At 37.8% G+C, this 13,118-nt stretch overlaps 1 protein-coding gene across 4 annotated transcripts in view; it reads left to right on the top strand.

Moving 5' to 3' along the window:
• The window catches only part of CPNE8 (copine 8), a 104,547-nt gene extending 97,246 nt beyond the window's left edge, over positions 1–7,301 (top strand). For all 4 annotated transcript variants that reach the window (XM_074903274.1, XM_074903275.1, XM_074903276.1 and 1 more), the window contains one exon: positions 5,344–7,301. In XM_074903274.1, the coding sequence (XP_074759375.1) occupies positions 5,344–5,532 (189 nt within the window). In that variant the 3' untranslated portion in view covers positions 5,533–7,301. The remainder of the gene's footprint in view (positions 1–5,343) is intronic.
• Positions 7,302–13,118: the final 5,817 nt, after the last annotated feature.

Below are 13,118 nucleotides of genomic sequence, written 5' to 3'. Positions count from 1 at the left end.
ACAGACACCTCCATTTCACTGCCAAAGTCCTCTGATTCTGTTCCTGCTCTCTCTAGTCGTCCAGTCAGCCCAGTAGTTGTCATTCAAATCTATGCAACTACTGACAGGGTGGTATAGCAGTTTTGCGTGTACATATACACATACCATAATTCCCCTTCCCCTCAGAGATGCAGATTTCTAGAACTCCACAGGTTGTCCAAACTATGTACTTTATCCATGCTCCAGGCACCCCATCTTGCCTCCTGATTACCTACCTACCCTGCGCAGAATTTGTTTCACAGTTATTTTCTCAATCAAATAAAATTAACTAGCTATGCATTTTTTATTTTCTTGGGACACTAGAGTGGAACCAAACAAAGAGAAAGACATTTGATGGCTCAACACACTAATCCCTGTTTGCTTAAGTAAAGTATTAAAGAAGTTGACATTTGAAAATCAGCAAACTACTGAAAAATTTCTACTGTAGAAAGAATGATACCTGTCTAAACTAAGTCTTTTATGGAAGGCATCTTCTGCTGGAAGTATCTGAATACATTTATGAAACAAAATATTTTAGTTGGAAGGGACCTACAGCGGTCATCTAGTCCAACTGCCTGACCAATTCAGGGCTGACCAAAAGTTTTAAAGCATGTTATTAAGGGGACTGTCCAAATGCCTCTTAAACACTGACAGGCATCCTTAGGTTCAAACCTTACCTTAGATCTGCCATTTCTTCTTCTCCCTTTATTCCTCCTATTTGTCAAAATTCATAGTCTTCACTTATTTTTCCTCTTGCTTATTTTCACTTATTTCTTTCCAAGCCAGGTTGGATTTTTATATTATTGTTGGTTAGTAGAATATATATACATATATATAAAAAAATAACTGAGCTATATGAATAGCTCATATTGCAGGTGATAGTGTTTTAATAATAATTGTCAGATTGCAGCTGATGAACTTTGAAATGTGTGTATTTGTTTTCATTTATATATGCAGGAACTGAAACTTTTCAGAATTTTTAATGTTACAAATACCAGTATGTGAATGTTTAAGGATTTGGTAACTGCTGATGGATACAATATCTCAATCCAAGGAAGTGTTCAAAACATGTATATGACACCTAATTGTATAGTTATTTTTGTTTAGAATATAAAATAAACAAGTCTTCATAAATATATGGAAATTAAAATGATCAGATCTTTCTTCTCAGTCGTAAACACTACATTAAAATTTTCTCTTTTTTTTTTCCTAAATGGGGATCAGAAATGAGAATAAGATGAAAGCAGTTAAATTGCCGTCATAATCTGTATGGATATACATTAAAGAAGGTCATGGATTCCTGAATTACTTTTTCTAATAATTGAAAAAGAGGCTTTTTTCATTTCTGTAACATACGGAGAAAACAACTGGTGGGAGAGTGACATGTCAAAACTCTTAGACGAGTAAAACATGCTGGCTGCTTTAGTCAGTGTTAAGGTAATTATAGAAGTAGGGAAGAAGTAAGGTAAGTAGGGAAGAAGTAAGGTAAGTAGGGAAGAAGTAAGGTAAGAAGTAGGGTTGAGGAGAAAGTGGACAGCTGAACAGGAGGCAAGAAATAATGTTTTTCATTTTGTCAGAGCCCTTATAATGTTCCTTGGTAGGCCATACTGGGCTAGAAAGGGGCTGTCTGTTATGTTGTATGTGTCAGTGCTGTTCAACAGAGCAACACGTGGAGATCTGCCTCCAGATCTGGAAGTGTTTCTGGATCCCAAACTAGTATTTCTGCAAATCCCTGTGCAATGTCATATATTTTAAAGCTAATTCAGATATCTCTGGCATGCATTGCACTTATGTTTAAATGCATTTAAAAATTTGCCACATATTATACAAAATTTCTCCAAACAACAGCAGCTCCAAAAGCAGCTCTTTTTCAATTCAAAGTGCATAAGTGAATAATTCTTCAAACATTATAAACAAGATTTGTGAAAATTATTTGCATCAGAAATATTCTAATTTCTGCTGAGAAATAAAAATAGTATGCAATGAATATCCTTTTGTCTTTTTATAGAATTAATTGCATATCAGAAATGTGATAAAACATTTCTTTACTATTAACATATTTCAGTCAGAACTTTTCCCCAAGCCATATTGAATTACCTGAAGGCAGTATTATTTTGTGCTCCTTTTCTGTCTAAATACTAACAAGTACATTATAGGCTAGCTAAATAAATAAAAATGGATAATGTCAAACCCTTTAGGTACAATATGACCTTTATTTTATATCTGGCAGGACAAAACTGATTTGCTTTTATAAAATTAACTTCTCAAATATAAGAAGTTTATCTTTCTGGTATATTAGGTTAGTTAAAATTAGCTAGTGAAATTAACTGATAATTTAACAGTCAGTATTGTGAAATATTTTAATTAAATTAGTAAAGGAAAGATTTTCCTCTAACAGTGAGTCACTGTATCTATTATATTTACTACTGACTGCAATTCATACAAAGATGTGACCTTTGTTATTCCCTCCTCGCTGGTATACATACGTATTTTAGGGACTCTATTACATTTGTACCATTTCTTCCTCAGTTTATTTCATTTGTGCTCCTTTGTTATCCTTTTTCTGTTTAAGAAGTTTTAGGAAAATACTCATAGTAACGTACCTGTAGTTTCTCTTGAAAATTTTATATATTAACCTTTTAAATTAAACTCTTAAACTATAGGAAAAGCACTTTACATTCCATCAGTTTCCCTTCGGTTTCTCTTACATCTTTCATTCTATTCCTCTGCCATCTCTACTTCTTCTACATGTCAGCCCTAGGCCTTGCTGTCACTGCCAGCTGTCCTTGTATATCTGCATGTGTGCTTATCCATAGTTCCTCCAGTTCCTCCAACATCTATGTACTGTGAGGGGAGGGAGAACTAATTCAGGCCATCTATGTTGTATAATTGCATTTCAGCAATTACACTGTTGAAATAACCTCCCTTTGCTGCAGAACAGTGGTCTGAGTTTTCATGTCTGCAGACTAATAGGTAAGATGATCTCTTGGGATGGGACACATTTTGTTCTTTAACTCAGACTGCATATTACATTAGAAAATGAATAACTGCATGAGGGGGAAATCAACACTAAGCTTATCCCTTCCCAGCTGAATGTGTAAACCAGGAGGCTACAGAGATGCTTGTTTTGTTTTGTTATTCTTCTGACTTCGTGCTTCTGGGGACAGTCAAATGTATTCTTGTAGAGAAGTTGATAGAGTTTAAGAAGGAACAGCCTCTTGAAACAGGACAGTGCTGGGCTGGCTTCTAAAACTGCTAGACCTTTTTTTTATGAAATGTTAAGAGTCAGTACTAATAAATATCACAGTATGTGCTTGTGTCTTGTATTGCAGAGTTACTGAATAAACACTGAAATAGTTAAGACAGCTAATTATGAAAGTGCAGATACTTGCTTCCTGGCTTAATGCTCTAAAATCAGGTTCCTTTTTGCCTGTTGTGCTCCTGCCCTTATGCCTGATACGTTCTTGAACACAACACAGTGAAAAAGTAAAGGATACTCCTATCTGGAATAAAGGCTACTCTCATTGAATAGTCTTGCTCACTACTTTTGTAGTGTGATTGACTATGGCAGCCTGCAGTAGCTGGCTCTGCTTGAGCAGCAAGGTTGGACTGAAGGATCTCTAGAGATCACTTCTAGCTTTAACAGTTCTGTGACTAGGTCATCATCTGCTAAGAAACTACAGATCTACTGCTTCCTGGGGAATGCCCTAATTAGTAGCTGTTCACACTTAATTTGGTGACAGGTTTCAGTTTAATTCAACATAGTTCAAATACCTAATCTTGAAACCTTTTCTGTGGCAATTTGAGACCATTTTCAGGAGAGTTATGTAAAGAGTCATCTCTTACTTGAATTCTAAACACCTTTTAGTAGGAGATTGATGCCTACATGTGTTTTGTAAATCCAGGGTGTGAAGTGCTTTCCAAAGTTGTTGTAAAAATTATTTAATTAAGTTCAGATTCTTTATTGCTGAAACATTGGGTTTGGGTTTGATTGTTTTTTTGATTGTTTGGTTGGGTTTTTTCCCCAAGAGATTTTTATTTGTTTCATATATTTACTAGATTTGTTTATTTTTGTCTTTCCCGGAAAGCTATCAGGATCTCAGAAATACACTGTAGGCTAAACTCTCACTGTAATTCAGTGTTCCTCTAAATCTTGAAATCTTCAGTGCTTTTTAGATAAATGGAATTTAATCTATAGCCTTGGTTGCTGTGCATCCAAGAAAGCAAAATTTGTCTAGTTGGTATAATGGGCAAAAGAGTCTTCAGATTTTAGAGTTCAGCCAGAAGATGAGAGATCTGTGGGTCTGACTTCTCAATCAGTTCTAGTTTTATCCTGGAGTACAACAGTTAGCAATTAAATATTTCCTGGTTTGGGGCGGGGTGCAGGGGGAAAGGCACCATAAGGCTTTGAATTCCAGCATAGCATTGCCTAGCATATCAGTACCAGAAGTAGCTTTGGACATTGAATCCCTATTTTGAAAATTCACCTAGATGTTGCCCTGAGATAGGCTCCAGAATCTGAGCAAGAAGCAGAATTTCAAATCAGCCTTCCCTTTAGCATAACCTATTAGCTAGCTTAACTCACTATATCTCTGCATGCTGTCTATTGTGAATAAAAATCAAGGAGCCTAGGTTGTTTCTTTTTTCTATACCAGTAGCACAAGCATTTCATTAATTATTACAAAATCCAAGCCAGAGCTAACTTTTTAACGTTAGATCTGCAGATCTGGGTATCATATAACAAGCTCATTTTTTTAATCCAATCCTTTTTGCTTAGATTTTTAAAAGACATTTGTTAGTATCATATAAAAAGTGTTCAGGTGCTTCATATTTCTACTAGGTATAATGCAAAATGGTCAAGAATATAAAGTCATCCTTTCCGTTTTGTTCAGTTCAGATGGCAAAAATTCTATTCACAAACTGCCAGAGCAGGGGCAGTCTGGTAGGAGAGCCCCATGAGCAGGAAATGTAAACTAAGAGTAGCTTTCTGAGACAGTTACCTCCTTGTATGAAAAGGGTTGAGAGAGAAATCAAATATACCAGTGAAACACATAATTAGCAGTCTGAGCTAGCCATGGCTTACGTGAAGAACTTCACCCAAGGGAAAGTATGACACTTTCTACTCGAAGATGGATTTTTAAAAATTGAAATCAATGTATATATATGAAATATATAATATAAAATAAAAAATATGTATATATAAAATATGTAAGGTAGCATATTCATGTACTCTAACTCCCTAGACAAAACTTCCTTACTTTTATATTGGCAGATGTATTTTGTGTCTGCATAATGACTTGTGTGAACGTCTCTCTTGTTTTGTAGTTTGTGCCATTCCGAGATTACATTGACAGAAGTGGAAACCACGTTTTAAGCATGGCAAGACTTGCTAAAGATGTTTTAGCTGAGATCCCAGAGCAGTTTCTGTCCTACATGAGAGTCAGAGGAATAAAGCCATCACCTGCACCACCACCCTATACACCCCCGATTCACGTGTTGCAGACTCAGATATGACTGCTCCAAAGTGCTTAGCATTTATCACAAGTCAAGAGTCTCTGGATGCAGCAGTAGCTTCTGATAACTTTTTGGAGCTAGAGAAATTCTCTTCACATACCAAAATTCTCCTATGGTTGCATGAGCAACTGGAAAGCTTAAATGCTAGGAGAAAAATGTTGATGTTCTCCCTTTTTTTTTTTTTTTAAACAAAACCCCCTACTTTTTGGATGTTTATTGGAGGGGAAAGCACAAGTTGGGATTTCAACTCAGAAGATATTGTCCTCTCTGGATACTGTGTGTATATAAATGTATAGGAATGCTATTACTCTGTATCAATGTTTACATGTTACTATTTTTAAATTTCAGTACTTTTATAACTATTCTTAAGAATAAAAGTTTGGAACATTGACTCACGTCTTCTAGCTTGCAATAGTTTGTCACAAGATAACAAGAGAAGCAATATCTCTTTGAATGTTTGTCCAGACAAATACAAATGAAAACTAAGAAAAGGACAAATAATACATGTTTTCCAATACCTGAATTGCTTCAATCAGTGCTCAGTAATCCATTCATCTCACAGTTTGAGAATAAACTCCTAAACTGTGAACAACACAATTGTTTATGCTTTACGACTAACTCCAAACTTTGAGGGGGAGGTATGTGTATTTTTTCAGAGATTCTTCAATTTCTAAGTTTATCTAAGTTTACAGATTTTTAAAGTAGTTACTGAAGCAAACTATAAGAGTTACTTGCTATAAGTAATTAAAGAAAATTACCTCAGATCAGAACTATCAGAGTATTATAGTTGACTCACTGAGCTCATTAAATCATACCATGCATTCCTTAATGCACTGGAAATTTTGTATCAGAAAAGTCTTTTGGAGTGATTACAGCAGATATTTTGTAATTGACCATTTTAAACCTAATTTAAAATTGTAACCTTTTTTGTCTAGATTACCCATTCAAAGGGATGCTGGCTCTTAATATTTGGGTTTAATATTGTCATTTAATCACATTTCCATTAAGGGTGCATGAATGATAATGTTAATTAACTGGTTTAAAAATTGCACAACCATGTTGCTTTGTGCACAATTTTGTGTACGAATCTGCCCAAAAATTTTATTATATGCCTGTTCGTATATAATTATAAAATGGTTTTGCATGTACAGTTTTTACAAATTTCATGGTTTTGTGAGTTTGTGTCAGATACATTTTATTTAGAACTAATGGCCTTAAATTTCACAAAACTCCTGAAATGATTGTGAATTGCCTTCAAATACTGTTAAAACTAAACATTTTAATTTCTTTGTGTCACAGTTGTAACTGTCTTGTAATGTAACTTTTTTTCTTTGCATATAACCTGTTTATTACTTCTGTTTCTTACTACTGTATGTTGTAAAGTACAGTATAAAACTAAGGTGCGTTTTTTAAGCATGAGAAGTTTTTTGCCAGAAAGCTTATCTTCAATATTAATGGCATATAACTATGTAAATGCAGAATCTTCCATTTTTAAATATATTTAACTTCCTTTAACTATCTCATGTGGGAAATTAATTTTTCCAGATAATTATTCTGTTAGTAAAAAAACAAAAACAAAAAAAAGAACTTTTTTGGTAAAAATAAATCTTGTTTTATTTTTATTTCAGAGCGGTTTTTACATAAATATGGACTTTAATTTTCTCACCAAAATACGTATTTCTTAGTGGATTGATGTTGCATGAATGAAATTTGATACCTGGCAACTATAAATTTTGATGAAAGTGCATCATAAAGAATGTTTACGTCTACTGAGTGCTGGTGGTGTTCTTCCATCGTCTGCATTTATTTTTCATACTTACAGTGTTGGTGCTTTAGAAATAACTGAATTAATATTGTATTTCTGTTGTTTCATTTGGTTACACAAATCTTTATGCTGACCTTTGTATTGGTTCCATGTGGCCCATATATTTAACAGATGTCCATTCTAAGGCCAAAACTACAAACTAGTTTTATTCAGAGTAATTTATTAGCTCTCATTTCACCAGCACCTTTCACTAATCCAAAGATCAGTCTCAAAATTAATTGAACAACTCATTTAACAAGTGAAGGAACTTTTAAAGATAGGTATTTCTTAATCAAAATTGGGTTTCTATCCAGCCTAAGTACCAGCCTATTCTATTCTGCACTGCTGTTTTTTCTTCTGTTTGGTATTGACTTCAAAATCTAACATATTTAATGGAAATAAATAGGTGTGATCAGTGGACTAAGTATTCTAGTGGGAAAAGGAGATTTTTTCCAGGCTTGTGACGTTCCCTATATGTTTGACATCTTGATTCTGTAATATGTATGAGAATCATTATGTAGACTCACCTAGTAGCCTCAGTCATCCCAGTATTAGAGATGAGAGTGAATGGTCAGAACTTGAATTTCTTCAAAATATTACATACAGCCATTTTTACTTCTGGCTTTATTCGTAAGAGTAATAGAACACAGAAATCCTATTCCTTCCCAAGAAATGCTAGCTGCTACAAAAACTTGATAATTTGCTATGACTATGAGTAGCAGAGAGTATTTATCTTTAAGAAAGGTAAAATGCAACATTAGGTGACAAATGAGTTGTCCTGAAAGGAGAACTGTTGGCCTTGATGAAAGCTCTCTTCTTCTTGTATCCATCTTGGAACAGATGTTTTCTTTGTAATGCATGCAGAAAATGTTATGGCACAGTGCAAACTGTACAAATGTTCCTACAAATTAGGAAGGACACTCATGGAGGATGTAATTTGAGAGCGACTATTTTAGGTTTGATTCTCACTAGTGAGAAATTATTCACTAATCTGGAAGAAGAAACTGGTTTGATCTTAGTTACAAAATAGAATTTTGTAATTTTAGGCAAAGATGGCAAGCTATCAAATCAGCTCACTTGTATACACGAAAAGGTTAAGTGTGGTCCCCCAGGGATGTATTTGAAGGAGAGCAACAGAGTTCAGGAGAGCAGGTATTCACTGAAAAGACATGTTTTAAAAAACTGGAAATTCTCACCTAAGTAGGGACAGATGAAATTCACTCCAGAATACTTTATAAAATGGCTGAAACAATCAGAATTATAAATTAGTATGATCTTTGAGAACTAATAAAAGGACACATAGTGACAAATTATGCCAATGCAGTGGGAAACTAGGGAGCATAAGTAAGAGGCTATTATGACTAGCAGTTCTTCAAACAGAAGAATCAGCAAGGATAGAAAGGGAGAATATGTTGGTGTGGATAAATGTAAAAGCACAGTTATGTGTGAAAGAGGACAGAAAAACATAAAATAAATTATGACTGCTAAAGTCTAGTAAAACCCATGCTAGAAAGGGGAAAAAAAATTGAGTCCATTATTTAACAAAAGAATGAGCAAATAGTAAATCTAGGGAAAACTGAAACGCTCCATGTCTTTTTCCTTCCGGCTTCACAGAAGAGGGATAATTGCTTAATTAAATAGTCAATAAAAAAATAAAAAAAAAAAAGACTTAGGTTTACATCTGCCAATAAAAATTTGATAATAATACACACTTTTGAAACTGTTCTCTTGAAAAGCAATATAATGAGCTTCAGGATAAAAGAGAGAAACAGCTGCTTTAACATGACATTTTAAAAGCAAACCAGGAGATAACTGCCTCATTTGAAGTGTTATGAAATACTACAAAACTGGTTAGACTGTTCAGAAAAATGCTATCTGTCTTTCATCATCAAGCTGGAAAAATACAGCAATTGATATTCCATAGGAACCTGTCTTCCTTTTGGTATTATTCAGTCATTTCCACTGATGACACAATATATAAAAGATGGTTATTAAATTAGCAGATTATATCAACTGGAGATAGTTTAATCACTTCCAAAGATGGGATTAAACCTTGAAATTATTTTTATGAATTGGAAAAATACCTGAAACAGGAACAAATTCAATCAGGATGAATAGGTAAGAGTACTTAAGTAACAAAAACTACTGCACAGTTGCAGTAGTTTCTGGCTGTGCAGCAATTCTGCAAAACAGTGTCAGAGGTTATACTGGATCACAAAACAGACATAGAGGGGAAGGTGTCTAAGTAGAAGTTTTGAATATAGGCCACCTGAGATAATAATTTCATTGTTCTCAAAATAATAAGGCCTCAGCTAGTGTATCAGGACCCGTTTTGAGATTTCAACTAACACATGGGTCAAATGGAAAAAGTCACAGAAGACTGTTAGGTCACCATGGACTGTTAGAGCAGATTGGGCATGTGATCAGGCAAGGTTTCCGTGGGGTTAGCCTCCCTGCCAGATATTGTCTCTAACTCTTTTTGATGACCGCGGTGAACTACTACAGCAAGGGTCGCTGCATGAGATCAGGACAAGCCCTACTGGTGTGAATGTCACTGGCTGCTCGTGGCTTAGATGGGCACACGCTTCGCTGGGTAAAAAAATGTCTGGATGGCCGGGCCCAAAGAGTTGTGGTGAACGGAGTTAAATCTGGTTGGTGTCTGGTCACAAGTGGTGTCCCCCAGGGTTCAGTTTTGGGGCCACTCCTGTTTAACATCTTTATTGATGATCTAGACGAGGGGATCGAGTGCACCCTCAGTCAGTTTGCAGATGACACCCAGTTGGGTGGGAGTGTTGATCTGCTCGAGGGCAGGGAGGCTCTGCAGAGAGACCTGGACAGGCTGGAGCCATGGGCTGAGGCCAACTGGGGGAGTTTCCATAAGGCCAAATGCCGGGGGCTGCCCTTGGGCCACAACAACCCCCAGCAGCGCTACAGGCTTGGGGAGGAGTGGCTGGAGAGCTGCCAGTCAGAGAGGGACCTGGGGGGTTGATTGACAGCTGGCTGAACAGGAGCCAGCAGTGTGCCCAGGTGGCCAAGAAAGTCAATGGCATCCTGGCTTGTGTCAGCAATAGCGTGGCCAGCAGGGACAGGGAAGGGATCTGAGCCCTGTACTCGGCACTGGTGAGGCCGCCCCCCGATTCCTGTGTTCAGTTTTGGGCCCCTCACTACAAAAAGGACATTGAATGACTCGAGCGTGTCCAGAGAAGGGCAACGGAGCTGGTGCAGGGTCTGGAGCACAGGTCGTACAGGGAGCGGCTGAGGGAACTGGGGGTGTTTAGTCTGGAGAAGAGGAGGCTGAGGGGAGACCTCATCGCCCTCTACAGCTCCCTGAAAGGAGGGTGCAGAGAGCTGGGGATGAGTCTCTTTAAGGATAGGACAACAGTAATGATAGGACAAGAGGTAATGGCCTCAACTTGCACTAGGGAAGGTTTAGGCTGGATATTAGGAAGCATTTCTTTACAGAATGGGTTGTTAGGGGTTGGAATGGGCTGCCCAGGGAGGTGGTGGAGTCCCCATCCCTGGAGGTGTTCAAGAGTAGGGTCGACATAGCACTGAGGGATCTGGTGTAGTTGGGAACTGTCAGTGTTAGGTTAATGGTTGGACTGGATGATCTTCAAGGTCTTTTCCAACCTAGATGATTCTGTGATTCTGTGAATGTGTGGGAGGGAGCAGGTTGATGCCATCGTGGCCAAAATATTTTCAGGAAGAACTGATCAGGTCCCTTCACATTATTGGGTTGTTTCATACTGCTCACATTTTTCATATGAAATGTGCTCCATGACAGATTATTGTTTCTTTGCCACTGAACTGATATGATTTCAGGTTTTATTTCAAGCCAGCATTGTGCATTTATGTTCATTGTCATTAGAGTGCGAGTGACTGTAAGTGGTATTTTCAAGTTGGCCATCTAAACAAAGGGTATAAAATACTACATTTCTGAGTGTGTGCCTACAGCCAAACATTTGACAATAATAAATTTAATCATCGGGATTCTTACTTGATGATTTTATTTTACAAAGGCATTGAAGTGACTGAGCATTCTAATAAATATTCCATGCTACAGAAGGTGTGTGACTGCTGTGAGATACCATGGTTGCTGATGCTGTGTGTGCCATGGGTAGTGGCACAGCCCCCGCCCCCCCCCCCCCCCCATGCCACAGGGGACTGTGGCTGTGCACTGCAAAATTCCATCACTTCTGCACTGTTTCTCAGGATGCAAAAATTCTTCCCAGTCTGGAGAGGAACATGATTGTCATAGTAACTGGGTGGCCTGTGTGTCCCTGTGCCATAGGCTGTTATGTAGTTCAGTTTGCTTCAGGCTGATCATGAAATCAAAGCAATTGACTGCATGTGCAAAGTGATTAGTGCTGAATGCTGTGTCTTCAACTGAGTGGGCCATCAGGAGGCAATCACCAGCCAAGGGGAATTTAGGGGGGAGCAAATTGGCTACTTTCAGTGAGCACAGGACTACTGCAGGCTGGGGAACTTCTCTGTGAAGAAGGGAGTGACTAATCCCCTCACATGTCATTAAATACTTCCACTGGCACTGGCAGCCCCCAAAAGTACTGGAGAGAGTATGCAGCCTTGATTGATTGCTTTCTCTGAGCAGGAGGGAACAGAAAATATCAATAGGTTGTCAAACCTGGAGGAATGGAGGGGAGCCCAGCAGGAGTCTCTCATGGCTGTTTCTGACAAATATTGTCATAAATGCAATTAACAAAGGGATTAGAGGCTACATTTATAAAACCAATGAATGCATCAGCTCGCCAGGGTTGCAGGCTGGGAGGCCTGATTAGAATTCAAAACTGATTTTGATTAACTGGAGGGAAGGTCAGGAATCAGTGAGATAAACTGCTGCAAAATAAAAGAAGTGGAAAATACTGCATTCAGGAGGGAAATAAATAAACACAAATGAAATGAAAAGGAAAAATACCTGCATAAGCAGCACTTCTGGACTCCAAACAGCTCCATTACAGCTGGACTCCAAACAGAATAAGAATCAAATTGTGATATTGCTGCATAAAAAGCAAAGATCACGCTGGAAGATGGTAACAGGGTCATGTTAGTATGGGGAGGGATATAATCACTGCTCCAGACTAAGCCATGCTGAAGCCTTAGCTTGCATTGTGTCTGGACTGTGGGGCTGCACTTAAAGAATGATGCAGACAATTTTGAAAGAGTCCAGGAGAGAAAAAAAGAAGATAGTTTTTCATCTATGAGGAAAAATTAAAGCCCTTGAGTTTGTTTCATATGCAAAAGACCAGAGGGAGCACGCTAACCATGTGTCTGTGCTAAGCGGTGCTATAATGAGCTGTTCTCAAAGGTCAGTGATGATGGGTGATGTTATCATCTTTGGCAGCAAGGAAGGCTTATACAGGCTGATAGACAAACCTCCCTAAGTGGAGGCCCCTTCTAGTGCTTCTTGGGGAAATTACATCATCTTTGTCTTAGAAATTGCTCAGAACAGGCTGGACAGCTGCTAGGGATGGCCTAGTTGTGTGGCCTCCCTCTGGACGGGGAAATAATACATTAAAGAGTTAAATATCATCCCAAAGCCCCATTTTGTCAGTCCTGCAAATGTAGGTGGCCTAATTAAGATAGAGGCAAAGACAATACATTGTGAGAAGAGGACTGGATTGGGTGGGTGGGTAGGAAGGCGCTGAGAAGGGTTCTGGTGAGATTTTGAAATACACGTATGCTTCCAGCAACCCACTTTCAAAGTGATGGATTCAACAGGCTGGTAAAGACAGAGGCTCGTAGGAGATTTCTGTTCAGTGGACAG

The sequence above is a fragment of the Athene noctua genome, chromosome 3 (assembly GCF_965140245.1).
Source record: "Athene noctua chromosome 3, bAthNoc1.hap1.1, whole genome shotgun sequence".
Lineage (NCBI taxonomy): Eukaryota > Metazoa > Chordata > Aves > Strigiformes > Strigidae > Athene > Athene noctua.
Note: the sequence above shows the minus strand (reverse complement) of the source record. Positions and strands in the feature narration are given on the sequence as shown.